The sequence below is a fragment of the Danio rerio genome, chromosome 24 (assembly GCF_052040795.2).
Source record: "Danio rerio strain M-AB ecotype USA chromosome 24, GRCz13ab, whole genome shotgun sequence".
Classification (NCBI taxonomy): Eukaryota; Metazoa; Chordata; class Actinopteri; order Cypriniformes; family Danionidae; genus Danio; species Danio rerio.
The window spans coordinates 27005645-27025553 of NC_141044.1; the positions used below are offsets into that span (position 1 = coordinate 27005645).

Here is a 19909-nt window from a genome sequence, read left to right on the forward strand (position 1 = left end):
TCTTTCACAGGACATGCTTGATGAGATTTCCTAGCTCCAGTTTGTTTTCACACAAGTTTACAGCATTTATACCTTCATTTAAACTGCTGTGTTTGATATGGAGGACCAAGGAAACACCAGAAGTGAAAGATTTGCACGCCAAGTTGTTTAAAATGTAATTTCAGAAGAAAACTATGCGTTCAGAAGAAAACTATGAGTGACGATATATTGAACTTTCAAATTGCTCTGATAAAACATCAAGTTTGGACATCATATTTTGTTGATACTGTCTTTACTAATAAAACATTTAAAGCAAATTTGACATTGTTGCATTTTAAAAACTGAATGAATTGTTGAAGTTGTGAATGTTTTCAAATAAAATGTTTTTTATTTTGTAATTTACAGTCTATTTGACCTTTTTACCATATTTACACTCAAGAGAGTTGAATAAAATAATATATTACACCAGGTGGTGTTAAATATAGTTACATTTTTTAACTCTGCCCTGAGTTAAAATTAACCCTTACTTCGGTGTCAATGTGCCAACCCTTTTGAAAGTGTTGATTCAAGTCTGTTTTGAGTGGACCCCATGAGACACTTTCAAAGGGTTGAAATTAACACCCATAGAGTTGTTTTGGGTCCCCATATTTTGCTGTGTATTCACCTGCAATGTCTTTGACATCATTTGACATGATTTGACATCAACAGTCACTGCATCAGTGGATTAATACAGTCCTGAAAAAGGGTCGAGGAGAAAGCTGAAGTCATTGTGACTGATCAGCCAAGCTCAGCAGATGGCTGAGGCGTCTTATTAAGCTAAAAGCTGAGAGAAGTCAGTTATTGAGGGCGATTCAAAAGAAAACAGTAGCAAAAGTTAATCTTATAATATGTGGGGTACATGATGAGCACTTCATCTCCAACTAAAGTACAGGGATTGAATTTGGCAGCTGTTCTAGAAAAGCAGCCAGACTGGGCCATTGGATGATAATTATTGTTGTTAAAATAAATACATATGCCACTGAACAGCAACCCATTTCTGTTTTTCCCTGTTTTTTATGCCTTAATAAACTCATTAAGCACCTTAATAAACTCCAATGTTGAGACTAATGAAAGTGTGCTTATGCATTTATTTTACTACTTCCATCATTATATTTTGCCATTTATTAATATTAAATCATCTTGTTTTACTTTATTTTCCCAAAATATTGTTGTAATTTTCACGTTGTATTTATCACTCAGTCACTATTCTTCGGTTTAGTCCTTGATTTATCAAGTGTTTCCGCAGCGGAATGAATCGCCAATTACTCTGGGATCTTTTATGTGGCGTATGTCCTTCCAGCCACAACCCAGTACTGAGAATCACCCATACACTCTCTCATTCATACATTACAGTTATTTTTTGCGTATTTATCATAAATATATAAATATTTCATCAATTTTCCATGTTTATTCATGTGTTTTAATCAAAGTTAAGTCTAAACTAAGTCTAAAATATGAGATAAAAAATAGTAATCATTGATTCATTTATTTTATCTTATTTACTACAACTACTTAAGAATTTATACACAAATAACAAGTAAAATCTGAATAGGACAAAACCTATTACAAAGAATAAAATAATATAATATGGGCAGCACAGTGGCACAGTGGGTAGTACAATCGCCTCACAGCAAGAAGGTCGGCTGGGTCAGTTGGCGTTCTCCTCGTGTTTGAGTGGGTTTCCTCCGGGTGCTCCGGTTTCCCCACAGTCCAAAGACATGCGCTACAGGTGAATTGGGTGAGCTAAAATTGTCCATTGTGTATGAGTGTAAATGAGTGTGTATGGATGTTTCCCAGTAATGGGTTGCATCTGGAAGGGCTTCCACTGCGTAAAACATGTGCTGGATAAGTTGACGATTCATTCCGCTGTGGCAACCCCTAATTAATAAAGGGACTAAGCTGAAAACAATATGAACAATAATATAATATAATATAATATAATATAATATAATATAATATAATATAATATAATATAATATAATATAATATAATATAATATAATATAATATAATATAATATAATATAAAATTAGATATTATTAAAATGTGTAAGGTATTGATGTGTTTGTAATATTTAATATAAAATTAAACCTATATTTTCCTGGGATGCAGAAAAATGTTTCTTTATTTTTCTTTCCACGTTGCTAGTATTTGGAACACATAACTAAAAGACATACTCTATGTAGTTAATTTCAACAATAAATATAAACATTTTTTACAACTTTATCATGTCAGCATGGAACAAATTGTTGATTAAATAAAAACAATTAAATATACATAAAATAGTAAACAAAGAAATTACAGTAAGTTCAGTTCAGTTAGCTGTGACATTATTTACTTGTGATATTTATTACAATTATTATTATTATTACAACATGATTAATCATGACCATGCAGTTGAGTGCAATTACAACACTATTTTTGCAATAATAAAAAACATTTATGTCTGAACCGCAAGACAAAATCTTTAAAATATCTAATAATAATAATAATAATAATAATACTTTTATAATAAATATAGATAAATTGTTATATTTATTGAAAATGAATAAATATAAGCATATTTATCTATAATAAATATTTAAAATAAACTGATCTCTGGAATGATTGTTATTAAAAATCTTTTGTTGCCTTGGTAATGCAAGCATAATGTTAACATGTTAATTAATACTCTAAAAGTGCTCATTTATTAAGATGTTGGCATAATTATTATCTGCATAATTGGTTGAGAGGAAATTTATGCTTTATATTGCTTAAGAATTTTATTTGAACATGCAGTTTTTTACTTATGTGTGTGAAGCCTGTTGCAATGTCAGGTGTTTGTAACTTAATAAATATGTTGTTCATTGAATTTTTTTGTAGCCATTTGCTTTTCTAAACATGGCACATACTTTACTGTACTGTACTGAAACCGTGACCCTAATACCATGATACATACCAAACCGTGATTGGATTGAACAATTGCACCCCTAATATGGCAACAATTTTAAGGCTCGCATTTATACAGCGTGATAAAAATCTAAACATCGCAATCCAACTTATGACTACCTCCTAAATAAAACTACTCTTTTCAAATGTAATTATATTAATGACTATGTGACATGTATCACACATTTACAGTTGAAGTCAGAATTATTAGCCCTTCTGAATTATTATCTCCCTGTATATTTTTCCCCAATTTCTGTGTAACAGAGAGCAGATTTTTTTCAGCACATTTCTGAACATAATAGTTTTAATAACTCATTTCTAACAACTGATTAATTTTATATTTGTCATGATGACAGTAAATAATGTTTGACTAGATATTTTTCAAGACACTTCTATACAGCTTAAAGTGGCATTTAAAGGCTTAACTAGGTTAATTAGGCAGGTTAGGCTAATAGGCAAGCCATTGTATAGTGATGGTTTGTTCGGTAGATTTTAAGACTTTCTTCAGAAGAAAAAAATATTAAAAGAAATACTGGGAAAATTCCTTGTTCTGTCTGTTAAACATCATTTGGGAAATATTTGAAAATAAAAAAATTCACAGGAGGGCAAATAATTCTGACTTCAACTCTCCATGCTCTTCACACTAACAGGCTAAAAATCTAAATATGACCCTCCAGTCTCACCCATTATTGCATCACGAGGTTAATAATAACTTACTGTAGCTATTAAAAGTACAATTAAGCAACAGCACCCACTTCCACCGTGCATATTCAGTAAAGGAAGAGTCATTCAAAAGCCCCATTGGTGGCCCCTCGGCAGTGGCTTTTTTGACAGAGCCCGGGAGCAGATCCTCTGCGGAGCCCCAAGAAAGAGGCTCCTCCCTCCCGCCGTCCCCCAGGAGCCTCTGCTGGAGAACACAAAGAGGAAACAACAAGCACAAAGGCCCTGTTTATTCCCCATGACCCAGATTCCTGCGCTTTTGACGAGGAGAGACAAGAGACAGGCTGTTCAGGACCATCGCCAGTCAAAGGCCACAGCGAGCTTTAATAAACACACCTTGATCGCTCAAACAGGGGCACGATAATACTGCAGTTTGAAGCCTCAAATGTAGAGAGGGTTTCACAAATGAAGGAGTGTAAATCTGAACTCAACTAGTGCTTTCATTGGTGGAGAAATGGCACAGAAGGACTTTCCATCAAATTTAGAATTGTTTTTATGTTTTTGAAATAATCTTCTGTGCTCAATATGGATGGATATATTTTGAGAAACATGGTAAAAAATGCAGTAAAAATGATGGGGTGAAATATTATCATTTAAAATGTGAATGTTTTATTGTTATTGTGTTTAAAATGTAATTAATTATTGTATGTATTCATTTATTTATTGTTGCCAGTGATCTTTTACTTTTCCTAAAGTTAAAACAAAACATTTATACAAATTAGACATTTAATATGAATTAATAAATGAATGATTCATATTAATATTGAATCACTTTAGTCCCTTTTATTTATCTGGGGTTACCACAGCGGAATGAACCACCAACTTATCCAGCAACTGTTTTACACAGCAGATGCCCTTCCAGCTGCAACCCAGAACTGGGTTTATTCAATTCCCCTATAGCGCATGTCTTTGGACTGTGAGAACCCCGGAGCATCCCAGACGAAACCCACGCCAACACGGGGAGAACATGCAAACTCCACACAGAAATGGCAACTGCCGGGATCAAACCAGTGACTTTTTTGCTGTGAGGCAGGCAACAGAGCCACTGTGTCGCCCCCTAATTCATTCATTCATTTTCTTTTCGGCTTAGTTCCGTTATTCATCAGGGATCACCACAGCCGAATGAACCATCAACTTATTCAGCATATGTTTTACGCAGCGGATGCCCTTCCAGCCGCAACCCAACACTGGGAAACACCCATACACTCTAACATGGACACTCATACACTATGGCCAATTAAGCTTATACAATTCACCAGTACAACATGTCTTTAGACTGTGGGGGAAACCGGAGGAAACCCATGCGAACATAGGGAGAACATGCAAACTCCACACAGAAAAGCCAACTGAAACAGCCAGAACTCAAACCAGTGACCTTTTTGCTGTGAGGCAATGGTAGTCACTGTGTCGCCCCCTAATATTGAATTTAAAAGTTTCGTTAAATAGAGAAACAAGTTTGGCTAAATCAAATGTCCACTAATACTAATTCAATAATAACATTAAGTAATTAAACTAAAAAAAAAACAACAGAAAATGTATAGCAGTATTATATATGATATATGAGCAATTCCATGCATGTCAACTTTGCCAAAAAAAAAAAAAAATTCAAAAAAGTTTTCACCAAAATACAGAATCTGTTTCTAGGTTTTTTGTGTAAGCAAGTATTTTACAATGCTTTAGAAATCCTCAAGAATGTCTCTATCAGTGTTTTCAAACTATAATATTTGATTTGCCAAAGTCACACAAGTGCCAATTTCATATCTGTCACATCCATTACAGAGAGATGTCACATCCATAACGAAACTTTTTCCTCATAAATTCAAAAATCTTAAATTTAAAAAAAAATTATAATAATTTTGTTCTATAGAGAGCCAACTTTTCTCCTTTTGAATAGCATTGTTTCTTTTGGGTTGTGCAGTTTAATTCAGAGAATTTCTGCAGAGTATGTTTTATGCTGTAAACTCACTGACTTTTAGGTCACATCCATAACACATGTTTATTTTCCTCATTTAAATTACAAAACATCATGTTTACAGTTAGATATTTCTGATCCAATAGATATGTGGTAAATTGCTCTGGAAATATATCAATAGATGTTTCGATATAATGTTAACATATGCTTTCTCTGTCAATTTATGTGTTGAGTTTTTAGACTTTTCACTGCAAATGTCACATCTAAAACGCTGGAATTGCTCACACACATACACACACACACACACGCACACACACACGCGCGCGCGCACACACACACACACACACACACATGTATATATATATATATATATATATATATATATATATATATATATATATATATATATATATATATATATATATATATATATATATATAGCTATTATTATTATTTAGACAAATTGAATGTTTTTGTTTGTTTGTTTTCTACAAACAAAATCTAAATCTAAATCTAATCTAAAACTATTTAAACAAGAAAATGATCAATTACATTTTCTAAACTAAAATCACAACTATTAATAAAACTACAATAATAACTGTAAAATGCCACTAAAACATCTTTTTCAACTTTCATAATAATAAGAACTGTTATTAAAAGCACAAATAATAAATAATAATGCATCAACTCGCGTAATTCAGATGAGTTCTGAAGGAAAAAAGAGTACCAGTCTGATGGCACCAGGCAATTCAGCTTTGCCATCACAAATAAATTACATTTAAAAAAAGGTAATAAACATAATAGCTCACAATATTCCTACAGACTATATATCTCTAAATCTTTACATTAAATCCATCACCAAATGTTAATTGATCAGTGTGCGTGTGCGTGTGTGTTGTCAGCTAATGGCTGTGCGCCACCACCTGTTTAGGGAGTGTGTCAGTGTGACGCTGGCAGGAGCAGCAGCTGCCCGCGTGTGTCGGTGGGGGGTTTGATGGGCGTAAAGATGTGTAATTTGCAGACTCATTATGTGTATGGTGGCATTACTCACCCCATGCCTCCCTAGGGGACTCACTACTGTCCCGGTCCGCTTTAAACAGCGAATAGAAACAAAAGCACAGAGAAAAACAGATTAGCTGCATTCGCGCGCTGTCCTGAAATGCACAAATTTACGCCTCCGAAGGAATATGGTTTATGGAATGGCGCATGTTCATGAAATACACTAAATGATAATATGACTCAGCTCAGAGACACAAGTTGCCCTGTTGACCCCCCAAAAAAACACCGCTGTCAAGCTTTGAGAGAAAGTTTGACGTCACCCATTCAAAATTTCAACTTGGGCCCCCATTAGTGTAGCGGTGGTGTGTTACTACCATCTAGTGGATATATTGCGCATTACATGTCTACTGGAATAGTGCTAAGGTGAAATATGTGGACTAATTCCCACACACAGTGCCTACAGATTTGACTTTAATATACAGTATGAATGTATTAATTAAAACATTTTAATTATTTTAATTATGACTGTTTTGTTACCTTTGAGTAACAAAACAGTCATAATTAAAATAATTAAAATGTTAACAATGTTAACTGTAAACTTTAAAAGTAATGAAAAATGAGTGTCAATTTAAGTACATTTTTGAGTGGCACTTTAATAGGATTGAAGTTTGTTTTAGAAGAAAACACCCTTTCAGGTTTTCTACTTGAACCTTTTAGACTTCATTCAGTCCATTACTTTAATATAATATACATTAAATATTTATGTAACTTAAGAGTATGTTTGAACTTCTTTATGTAAAATTAAACATGAAATAAAATTGTACAATATATGAACAAAAATCTCTTATTTGGAATAGCCTGCATCTTAACTGATAATATTAATATGTATAGAAAGTATAAAAGCAACTTAATGCAAAAAGGTCAAATGGAAACCAAAGGAAATGCAAAACATAGTCTACAAAGTATGGCACATGAGTGACAAATTACTCAATAAATTGAAAATAATTGTTTTAATTTGATTTATGTTAAACTCTGACTATGAGCAACACTCACTGACTTTATTTGGCTTTTCGTGTTTAATTTGACAAAACACATAACTTTATGCCAAATAAGTCACTGACGAAAAATGAAGCCATTCAAATGCATCAAACTGTTCATTGCCCTGCATGTAAATGTGCTGTTGCATCCTAACAAAGATCCCTCTGTCTCTCATCCATCAATCTGTCCTTTAAAAATGCTGCTCACTAATCCATCACTCCTTATATATGTCTGAGGAAATGATAGCTTTTTTTTGTTATACTACAGCTTATGTTTCATGTTTAACTGGTATAAAACAATATTAACGTTTTTAACCATTTGCCTCTTCTTAATCCCACATGCTGTATCAATAATCATTCTGCATTCTAGGCACAGCAGTGCTAATTGATTTTGGCATTAAATGTGCCCCATTTTTCTGTCCATTGGCGTGGGGTGTTTGTGTCTTGATTGTTTGACTAATGATGTTTTGCATGCCTGACAGCAGTCAACAGATGGGTACCTTCCCCTCTCGAAGCCCCCCTCACCATGATCTGAGATTATGTCGCTGGTCAAACACCATCCATCAACTCAAGAACAGGTTATTAATTTGTAGAAAGAGCCACCAGTTCTGCAGACACATCAATATTTCGAACATATGGTGTCTTGTTTCTCATTTGGAGTGAGAGGGTTTCATTTACAATATATTATTATAATACTGAAGTCTTGTCTTTTTGCATCAATTTGAAAGAAATGCATGTTTTAGCATGATCAAAGGTGGTACTTCATATATTCATTTAAAATTGAACAAGCTTTCAGATGCAATTAATGAAAAATGTATTTTCTGTCAGCAGGTTGACAGGGGATATCTCAGTACTGCACCATGCATACAGTATATTGAACCCATTTTGACATTACAGTTTCAGCAAATACATAAAAAATAAATTCCCTTTATTTTTAATAGAATATCGTGAGTTAAAACTGGTCTGAAATTAAGAAATGTTAAATATGCAAGAATAAAAGGTTTATATGTTGCTGACATAAACTGCATGATCAAAAAACTTTTTTCATGATTTATCAATTCAAATCAAACAATGAAATCTTTAATTAATCAAAATCACTTGAAACCCAGTATTGATTTTTTTAATTTGAATATTTTAGTTTCATAATTCAAGAAAACACACTTACATGAGTATTAATTGGATTATACTTTATATTAAATTATATGAACATTCTATTAAAGTGCAGATTTTACCCATTAACAGCAAGATTTTTCTAATTCAATACGTATTTAAGCTTTAAAAATTATGTATTTTATTTTCGGCTTAGTCCCTTTATTAATCCGGGGTCGCCACAGCAGAATGAACTGCCATCTTTTCCAGTTTATGTTTTATGCAGTGGATGCCCTTCCAGCTGCAACCCATCTCTGGGAAAGCTTTAAGTTATTATTTTATACATATTTGTCACATCACAGATCAGAATAACAGTAGGTTTCATTTTCACATAACACTAAATGACAATACAGCGTTTTTAACTCATATTTTTAATTTCACAAAAGTTATTTAAATCACTAAACAATTTAATTAGATTTAATTTGATTGCTGTAATTAAAAATCACATTTGTGAACTTAGGTAGACACTGAAATGGGATGTCTCCTCTATTTGATGGTATAAGATAAATCTAATCATATTCTTTTCATTAAAATTGCTCAAATACTTTATTAATTGAATCTTAGCTTCAATTTTTTAAGGTGATATTTTAGCTTTATAATTCTAAAATACACATTTGATGATATTTTATATTACATTATAAGAACATACTATTTAAGTACAAATGTTACCCATTAACAGCAGGCTTTGACACATTTATACTCATTTTTAAATAACTTTGGGGATGAAATATAACCTCATTATTCACAATATCCAACCAGGAACTGATGGCAAATCAGAAAGAATTTTAATTTAATGTGAAAACACAATTACGAATGAATAACAGGAGTCAATATTAGATGACATTTATGAAAACGGTTCAATGATCTTAATCCATGACATATGTAGATAAAGCCTAAACACATAAACAAACCCGATTCCTGTACTGAATCAAACTCCAGCCGCAAGGCACTCAAAGTCATGACTTAAGAGAAGTTGAGTCGTGTGCAATATTTATTATATTCTACAATAAACATCATAAGTCCACCACACTGCTTTAAATGTTAGCGCTTTCCTTGCTTCATCTGAGGTTTGCGCCCTTTGCCTTTAGGAGCTTTTCCCTTTCCTCCAGGTTTTCCTTTGCCTTTTCCTTTACCAGGCATGCCTCCCTTGCGTCCCTTCTTTCCAAACCCTTTCTTATTATTCCGAGCAGACTCCGAGTCCTCTTCCCTCATCTGCTTATTCACAGCTTTAGTGATATCGAGACGGGGCTTCTTACTGTCCATCACCTTCAATAAATCCAGCTGTTTTTGCTTCTCGCTACTGAAGTCCCCAATAAGAGGCTGGAATTTCCTCTTCTTCCCAGTGTTTCTGGCTGGTTTTTCCTTGGGCAGCTTCTCCTGGAATTTGCCAACCGATGCGGTGGATATTTTGGCCAGACTGACCGCTTGTGCCAGCTCCGCTTTGGTCTGCTGGGATGTAGGCAGGAGTCCTGTTCCAGGAACCTTGACCTTCTGAGCTCTGGCGATGTTTTTGAGTCTGTTGTACTCGTTTCTGGCCACTCTTTCCTTTTTGGCTTTATTCCTTTTGGCGAACTGGTCTTCGTTTGGATCTGCAGTCGCCGGGACCTCAATCAACCACTCTTTGGTGTCATCTTTGGCACGTTTATACCCCCATCTCCTCTTCCACTCCTTGTGAACTTCATCCCAGACCAAGTTGGTCTTCTTTTTCTTCTGAATGCCTTTCAGCTTGGCAAACTGTTCCCATTTAGTAGGAGGCTTAGGTTTCGGTGCTGGTTTTTCTCTGGGTAGTTTAGTGGTCGGTTCTGGCAGCTTGGCGACGATCACTTCGTCGACTCTCTCTGTGGGTAGTTTCCATATCTCGTTGATGAGAAGTTGTGTGTTGTCTCGCGCTAAAGAGCGAAGACAGTCCTCCCGTTTGTTGCCTTTAAAGTCCCGTGTGTCAAGTCGGTTCTTGTCAAACGCCAGCAAAAGTCCCGGGTCGAATTCAAGATCCAACTCTTTGAGCACCGTAATACTTTTGAGCTTCTCAGCCTCGTCTCTTTCAGCTTTAGCGAGCACGTCTTCAATACTGCACGAAGCCATTTTGGTTCTACTGACAGACAACGTGGGTTCCCACATGTGCCGCTAAAAGCGGAAGTCTGGTATTTCAAAATAAAAGAACTAAAAACTAACTTAAAAAATAAAATAAACATTTCAAATGAGTTAAAGAAATATAACAATCTTTAAACATGTTTTAGCTAGTAAAACGTTTATCCTAAGTGTATATGTTTATGATACTAACTAACTTACTTCGGACGAAAGTTGTTCGGTCGAATGCAGGAGTAGCGATAAACCGACAGGACGTCCCATCGGCTCTGTGGCGCAATGGATAGCGCATTGGACTTCTAGATTGTTGAATGGGGTCATTCAAAGGTTGTGGGTTCGAGTCCCACCAGAGTCGACATTTTTGTGATCAGAATCAATAAAGTGGCCACATGCCAGAAGTTACCTGAAGTGCTCGAAGACATGATTCAAACGAACCTGACTCAGTGATTCAGTTTGTGGATGCGTGAATCTTATAGCCGAACCGAACCGGTGGGTTAAGCATACGGAGCAAATGGTTCGTTTTGATAAAATATTAAATTTATTTAGATATATATCGGTTCTGTGGATGTGTAACCTGGGACAAATGATTGGTTTCTAAATGCCAGTAAAACCTATAAGTGAAACCCATAGTTGTGGTAGAAATATTGATTTATTTATTTTGTTGCAGTTATACACACGCACGGTTGTATTTGTTTTATCATCGACCACTACAAATATCTAAAAATAATTAATTATCCTTAATAATACTTAAATTGTGTTTTTGGTATGATTTTAAAACTGATTTTTTGGATCTGTTTGGATTATATTATTACTGAACAAGTGATACTGAACTGATAATATGATTTCTGAACTGATGCCAATGTTATTCTTGAAAATTCTAACAGAAAAAATCTGGAAATTGCCTCTGCATACAGTATGCAAACAAAAACAAACTTGTTATTATTATTATTATTATAATTATTATTATTATTATTATTATTATTAGTAGTAGTAGTAGTAGTAGTAGTAGTAGTAGTAGTAGTAGTATTTGCATTACTGTTCAGTTACGCAAACAAAATGATCTTTAATTGTAAAATAACAAAAAACTCAAGTCTCCGATATAAAAAAATGAATGTGCTAAAAAATACACTGAATAAAGTCTGTCTACAACAGTTCGAATCAACTTGTTCAGATTGGTCGGCTGGTGAGAACGTCATATCCGCTGCTCGAGTTTCCCCGGGAAGACACTTTGGCGCGGAAATCTGTTGTTTTGGCTTCGCCCTTTGTAAGGAGAGAGAAATTCTACCTCGACTCAACCGCATTTTATATCAATGGCTCCTGTTTCAAATCCCGATAAAGACATGGACGGCGGAGATTGTGGTGAGCGTGTTTACAGGGATTAGTGTTGTTAGCTAACACAATATTCCAGCTTTCAGCTTAGCGGATGCATGTAGTGTACTGACAGCGCTAATGCAACATGAAATACAATACATTACATTGATTTATCTGAGCTAACTTAATCGTTAAAATATGCAAATACATTACCGTGTATCATCATTTTGTCGAGTAAACGTGATGTTTCGGTCCTTAAACATGAAGTTTGAAGCTGAACATGTCAGTATTAAGGCTGACAAATGTTTCTCAGTTCTCAGCTAGCGTTAACGTTACTCTTTCCTGGATAATACTTTAGTGCTTCTTTGGAAGACGTTTATGTAACATCCCAGCGGATGCCCAGCACTGGAAAAAGAAAATTAATAAATCATAAACAATAATAATGTAATATACAGTGACATAATAACACTACTACTACTTACTGCACTACTAACACTACTACTACAATATAATAATTATACAATTAAAAATATTCTTATTGCCACAGATGAAAATATCCTTTATAATGAAACAATATTGAAAAAATATGATATAATTATAAATATTCTAGTCACTTAAATGGTCTTTTTAACAAAGAAGTTAGCAAAATTTCACTGAATCACATTTGTGGATTTATATATATATATATATATATATATATATATATATATATATATATATATATATATATATTTTTTTTTTTTTATGCCACATTTGTTTATGCCTTTAGATGCATCCGACACATGTGGCATTGCCGCCTCACGTTCCAGAAGGGAGAAAAAAGAGAAAGTCGGGCGCAAGTCTGCTTTAGAGCAACTTAAAAGAGCCAAGAAAGGAGAGAAAGTAAAATACGAGGTGAGATTCAGCTGTTTGTACATTTCATCTCTGCTGTTTCAGCGCTTTGACATTGTGTTGTGATCAGGTGGAGGAGTTCACCAGCATTTATGATGAAGTGGATGAAGAGCAGTACTCGAAAATAGTTCGGGAGAGACAGGATGATGATTGGATCATTGATGACGGTCAGTCATATTTTCATACTTCAATCTCCAATATGCAAATTTCAGTGTTTAATTGGTTGTCAGATTAATGTGCCTGTAAAATGCTGGGTTCTACACAATTCATGTCTTCATGTGTCCCAACACAAATCGTAGGGGTGTCAAAAGTAAATAAAACGCTCCTACTACTTATCCTACTTGATAATTATGAACAATTCAACTGCTTGTGAGTTTGTTGGAAAGTCTTTCATTGACACTAAAGAAGGCACAGCACACAAGCCACTATTTCACTACTTTTCACTACTCTCTTCTAAAGCCAATCGCCACCTTTTCTGTTGAGTGGGCGAAGACAACAACCAATCATATGGGTTTAAGACCTCGCTTGACAGTGCTCAAAAAGCAAGCGGGATAATATTTACATTTAGTTTATTTGCAATAAATGCTCATGCTGTTTTCTGTGCATGTGTTTGAGTTTTGTTTGATACATTCAAAAAGAGTGTTTTCCTTGAGCGGGTAAAATAATAGTTACTGTACATATATCTTACTGCTTGTTTTAAAGGACACATATGTATTACAAATAATCTAAATATAAATATATTTATAGATTTTAATGAAAAAAAAAATCTTGTGTTGTGAAGAAAAACTCTAATTCTGTATGGAAGGCATCGTCAATGCATTGTGATGCACAGAGATATCGAATTGAACCCTATCGATGGCATGATAAACATAACCAAACCATGAGACCAGTATAGATTCACACCCCTAACAAATCAAATTTAACATAATGGATTTTATAAATTTAAGATGATTTAACATTGAAAGTTGTCTTTAAAAAAACTCAAGAATTGAGTTGATTCAGCTCATTTTAAATAAGTAATTTAAACAAGCAGCAAAAATCATTTTTTAAGTGTGTGTCTTTTATCAGATGGGACAGGTTATGTGGAGGATGGCAGAGAAATCTTTGATGAAGAATTGGATGATGATGCATTGGGCCCTAAAAGTGAGTGTGGGAAAACCAGCACCTTTTATTTAAATTTTGTCAATTTGCAATATTAACCAGTGTGTTTGTGTTTTATTTAAAGTTGTCTTTACCAATTAATTATAACTTTATTTATATGTGAGCAGGTAAACAGGCTGCAAAAGGAGGTGATTCGAAAAAGAATGTGAAGAAATCATCTGTCAGTAAACCCAACAGCATTAAAAGCATGTTTATGAACAGTAATGTAAAGAAACCTGCGGAGGTAAGAGCTTTTTTAATTCACAAGATGCTTCTGTTTGTAACTGGCCATTATATTAACTTTTTTTTGGTGTGATTTTATAAAATTAAAGATTGGTTAAACCAAAAAGGAAACTTGTCAATGTTTGTAATAAAAACCCAAGTAAGGCAAGTAAGGTAATGCTTGACTAGTGTGTAAACAGAATTTTGTTTACCCATGTTTGCATTGTAGAAACATGTGGATTTGTCTCAAGATGATCTGCTGGGAGATATTTTGCAGGACTTGCACTCTGAGGTGAATCATTGTGACATTTTGTAATAAATGGATGTCTTTCTGCTTTTAATACAAGCATGCTACAGGTGCTTTCAATGTTGTTATTCATAACTTATTTTACACCTCATATTCATTTGAATGTTTCACAGAAATCAGTTGTGCTCACTCCACCACCGATCATTACTCTGAAGAAGAAGAAAACACTGGGCTCCCCTATGAATCCATTTTCAGTCAAACCACAGATGCCAAAGGTAAAAATCCCTAGTTTAGCAATATAAAACTTTGTATTGGTGTGTTATGAGTACTTTGGTCTTCTCTCTTATTTCCTCATGCACTACATCACTTTTTGGATGGGTGGACTTGTGTGGCTATTCCAACAAATTCAACCACTTGAGTGTTTTACTACTAAAGCAAATATATCTTATGTGTTTTAAACTACCTCAGTAAGTGGTTGAAAGTGGACAAGCTCAAAACAATTTAGACACCTAATCATGCTGCTTACTTGACCAAAATGCGTCTTAATACCTTGCATTACCCTTCCATCCAAGTCTACCTCAGAATTAAAAAAAAAATGCTCCAAAATGGGTGTGGAGCTTTGCGAGCAGCGTGAGGAATGAGCATGGCTGGCAGAGCATGGGAGAAAGAGGGGAGCGAACAACTTTTGTCAGTTGGTTCACAAAATGAGACAAAAGTACTGAGGAGACCCATGATTTTATTGGTTACAAAGTTAAAATGCAAAGAAATAAACAGTAATTAATCTAATTTCCTGCTGCATTTGTTATTTGTAATATCATATATTTAATAACGAGAATTTGTTATATCATCATAAAGATAATCGTGTTTTTAATTTAATCGTCCTCAATCCCCGGGTCTGAATGCAGACACAGTGGATAGCAGTGCAGCAGGTCTCTTTTCCTGTCTATTTTAACCATTAGCCTTGCTGGTAATCTGGAGATTTTAAAACATAGGCGAACACAGCAGCACAGATAAAGGTGACATGCCTCAATGATAACAAACTCAACACCATTCTCCAATCCTCATACAGCTCTCCCAACAAAAATGCTTGCTGCAAGCCACCAGCTGTGCTGTATCGGCCCTCACAGCATCGCAGGGAAAAACATGCAACAAACCTCATGGATCATTGAAACAAAGACATATGACCCGTGCTGTGCAGACACTCTCTAACCAAGTCATTGGGTCTCACTGCTTGGCAGGTCTGCCTTGGCTTTGGAAAACTAGTACTCTCATGAATAATTAAGAAGCAGGGTCTTCTCATAGGATAAGAAAATTCTGCTATGAATAATAATGAGAAACTGACGCATCATCGTTCCACTAGCAGATTCGAGCTACATCACTGATTTTGATCCGGCCCCAAAAATTATTTCAAACCCGAAAGATGAAATAAGCTGACAAAAGCTCAAAATTATCCAGTTTTCCCCACAATTAAAGCTGACTGCTGCTAACATTCTTAACTGATGTTCAACACACACAAATCTGTTAAAAAAAAAAAAAAGTACTCCAGGGTGTCTTGGACCTTTTAAAGACTAGAGCAATGCCTTATAAAAATAAAACTTTGCCACCACCGCAATGAATTAAGAATTGTCTGAAATTAAAGTGAAAATGTTTTTTTTGCTAGTTAGTCCCCTTGCATCAATTAAGTTCATGGTGCATACAAGTTGCTTATAGTACAATTTACAAATACACATACAAATACATGCATATATTTATGCACATACACGTATGTAAACCTCACATACATAAACATGCATACACAAATATAACAAAACTTAAAGGTAAAAGATAAACCAATCAATAATTAACATTTAGCAGCTGGACCGCGCTAGGAATAAAAGTTGCTTTGCTCTTTGAGTTCTGCAACCTGGGCAGCAAAGTTTTCCTTCTGATGGAAGCCATTCAAAACAGACCATTAGAGGAATCCGATGCTATCCTATTGGCTAAAATAGTTTTTAATTTGCAATAATTGACCATATTTCTGTATTTTTTTTTAAATGAATATGTGCAGTTTGGATCAGCATAAAAGACCCCTTTAAGACCTATTTGTTATAAACTGTCACTATTAAAGCAACGTCTGATCTGACAGGAGTTGCCTGAAGTCCACGTATCAAAGCCGAGGCCTGTGGTGACACGAGTTCCTCCTGCTGACCCTTCGCCCAGGTCTGCAGCTTCTGTTGAACCTAGTAAAGCAACTGCCGCACAGATAAAGAAACCTAAGATCGAAGAGCCTGAAGGTAAATCTGCCCTCTTTTAACCCTGTAGTATTTGGGTGCCATTTCTTCAATATCAAATTGCTTTTTATTGTCATTTTAGAGGAGGCAATCGAGTTTGATGAGATGGACTTTGATGAGCCCATGGAGGCAGAAAACCTGGAGGAGGAGCCTGTGAAAGAGAAGGCGGAGCCCGAGACCAAGCCCATTGTTAAAGTGGAGCCTAAGACTGAACCACAGGATAAAATGTTAATGTATGCCTGCAGACCAATATATTGTCACAGAGTTTAAATATAATTGGCAATTGGTGATAAATCTGTCCACTTTTTAATTATTTTTTACTAGGGATGCACCGATATGGATTTTTTTGGTCGATACCGATAACTCTTCAGACTTGGAGGCCAATAGCTGGTTGTACTGCTCTTATGAACTGAATAATCTAACTCAAAGCAAAAAAGCTATAATTTCAAAATTGCAAGGTGATATTATAGACATATATTCACGATTTCACGTAAATCAGCATGCAAAAAATGTTTTATTTATTTTTCTTCATAATAAATTAACATGCTACTTGACTGTTGCATAAAAATAGTATGTTAAATACCAAAATGGGATTTAATTAACAAGCAAGTTTAATATATTTTAAATAAAATGAAAATGAAAGAGCTAAGAATTAAAACCCAGCTCAAATGTTCTTGAATAAAACATGTTACAGTGATGAACGTGTACAAATATGTCATGTCCGAAAAAGCCTTATTTAGAGATGTTTTGACAGTTCAGAGCCACCGTACAAGCGAACAGCTAAATACAGACTGTATTTCTTTAGAAAATGTTCGTTCTCGCTGTCAATTTCGGGAAAAACGATTAGTGAAAAGGTTACGATAATCCGCTGCTAGGGCGCAGATTTGCCCCCGGAGTCAGATTTTGATACAAACCTGAGTGTTGAGCACACAGATGACTTTATGACAAACACAGAGCATAATATCTAGACAGACTGTGGCGGCGAGTTGAGGGCGCAACTCTCCTCCGTGCTGCCGTGAAAGTTGTCAGATCACTGTGTGTGTGTGTGTGTGTGTGTGTGTGTGTGTGTGTGTGTGTGTGTGTGTGTGTGTGTGTGTGTGTGTGTGTGTGTGCGCGCGCGGTGACTGCTCTCACGCAAGCTTGTTATAATCTATGAATATTCCTATTAAACTGAAAACAATCTTACATCAACAACACATGGCAAACAACGCATGTTAAACGCATGCATAATAACAAATAATCACTTTAGATTATAAACAACCCATCAAGTTGTTTAGCACTTGTGCAGCGCTTATTTTATTTTACACATGTAATATTTTTTTCTGAGGTGATTTTAAAGCAAAATACACTATGGCACTCAATTAAACATATCTACAATGATAAGGAACATGGATACTTACTAAGTTATTAATGCACAGCAATACCACATGAGGAAAGGATGGACTTTGAAGTATTAAACAATGTGAGAGAGCTCCATTGTAGTGCACAGGTTAAGTCTAAACACGTTCCGCCCACACATGCGCGAGGCAGACAGTTCTGTACAATTACGTAATTTATCCGCTTAAAGATAACGGACTAATTTAGACATCGAATTGATAACGATAATCTTAAAAATAGCATTTAGTGGCCGATAACGATATGGACGCCGATATATTGTGCATCCCTAATTTTTACATTTTTATTATGACACCATGTTGTATATCAGCACTGCTTATTTATGACAAGCCAATCTGACATGAAACCAGATATGACCTTCATTCACGTTCCTAAAATGGCTCCTTTATTACATACATTAACACTCATGCATCAACGTCTTATTTAAACAGTACTGTGTGTGTGATGTCAGATCAGGAGCCCAGTGGAAGTATAGATGTGATATAAATCAATTCTAGCAAAAATGTGAATGTGTTTACTGTACAATCAATAAAAAATCCTGTGACTGACTCTTCTTTAGATAAGCGCATTGTTCTCAGTTATTTTTAAACACTGATTTTCATTTAGTTATATCTATTAGTCAGCAGGAATGCTTTGTCAGTATTGGCATCTGCTTTTAAAAACAGTATATCAATTGACCTCTACACTCATAGCATGAATTAATGCAAAGGATCTCCCTGTTTGCCCTCTTCAGATCTGGACTGGTTGGGGGCATGGGCTGGGAGAAGATGGAGGAGGGGAAACCCATCGAGACTCCGGTGGAAGTGCAGGTGGACTCGAGTCAACTCCCGCTGGTGGAGGGACCAGATGGAGATATGGTCTTCCGCTTCTACTGGTTGGATGCTTTTGAAGATCAGTATAACCAACCTGGTGGGCATCTCTTTTTGTATGCTTTCTATCTAATGCACAGGAATTGAAATCCTAATTCCTAATGTTTTTTTTTTTTTGTGATTCTGATTTTCATTTTTAATTGATCTTTGTGTATAGCACGTCTTACAATGTAGGTTGTGTCAAAGCAGCCTAACATAGATGAAGGGGAATAAAAGGAAGAGTAAATTCCATATTACAGTGGTCCCTCATTTATTGCGGGAGTTACTTCTAAATATAACCCGCAATAGGGGAAATTTGCGAAGTAGTCAGCTTTATTTTTTACAATTATAGATGTTTTAAGGCTATAAAATCCCTCACTGTACACTTTATACACTTTACTCAGACAGACTTTAACATTTTCACACTTTTCTAGTTTAAACACTCTCAAAGTTCAAACTTTCGTAGAAAATAAGTTCAGTATTGTAGAATGAAACAAAAGATCAAAGCATGTTGTCGGGCACAAACATTGCTGCCAGCAAAAGGTTTATAAAGCTTTTTAGCTTATGTGTGGATAATGTTGGCATCCAGCGTAATGTTCTTTTCCTGCTGTCACTGATCCACAAAACAACAGCAGACTCCATTCTTAAGGGGGTCACAACCCAGATGGACCGTGCTCATGACAAGTAGCACACACACACCGGACTCACTCATTCACATGTTGTTAAAAAATGAAATTA

The 19909-nt window shown here is 35.1% G+C and overlaps 2 protein-coding genes and 1 non-coding gene across 3 annotated transcripts in view; 2 read left to right on the forward strand and 1 right to left on the reverse strand.

The window, feature by feature from the left end:
- Positions 1-9525: 9525 nt before the first annotated feature.
- rrs1 (ribosome biogenesis regulator 1 homolog) lies at positions 9526-10853 on the reverse strand. Its single transcript, NM_200062.1, is given in 1 exon segment — positions 9526-10853. A coding segment is annotated over 1 exon segment (1041 nt). The 5' UTR covers positions 10845-10853; the 3' UTR covers positions 9526-9803.
- Positions 10854-11112: 259 nt separating this feature from the next.
- On the forward strand, positions 11113-11202 carry trnar-ucu (transfer RNA arginine (anticodon UCU)). Its single transcript is given in 2 exon segments — positions 11113-11149; positions 11167-11202. It is a non-coding gene; the product is annotated as a tRNA-Arg (tRNA).
- Positions 11203-12026: 824 nt separating this feature from the next.
- pola1 (polymerase (DNA directed), alpha 1) overlaps positions 12027-19909 on the forward strand; it is a 91719-nt gene continuing 83836 nt past the window's right edge. Inside the window, exons 1-10 of the mRNA NM_001305464.1 lie at positions 12027-12206; positions 12928-13052; positions 13120-13216; positions 14118-14192; positions 14318-14433; positions 14641-14703; positions 14832-14933; positions 16784-16931; positions 17011-17161; positions 19057-19232. Of these exons, the coding sequence (NP_001292393.1) occupies positions 12158-12206; positions 12928-13052; positions 13120-13216; positions 14118-14192; positions 14318-14433; positions 14641-14703; positions 14832-14933; positions 16784-16931; positions 17011-17161; positions 19057-19232 (1102 nt within the window). The 5' untranslated portion in view covers positions 12027-12157. The remainder of the gene's footprint in view (positions 12207-12927; positions 13053-13119; positions 13217-14117; positions 14193-14317; positions 14434-14640; positions 14704-14831; positions 14934-16783; positions 16932-17010; positions 17162-19056; positions 19233-19909) is intronic.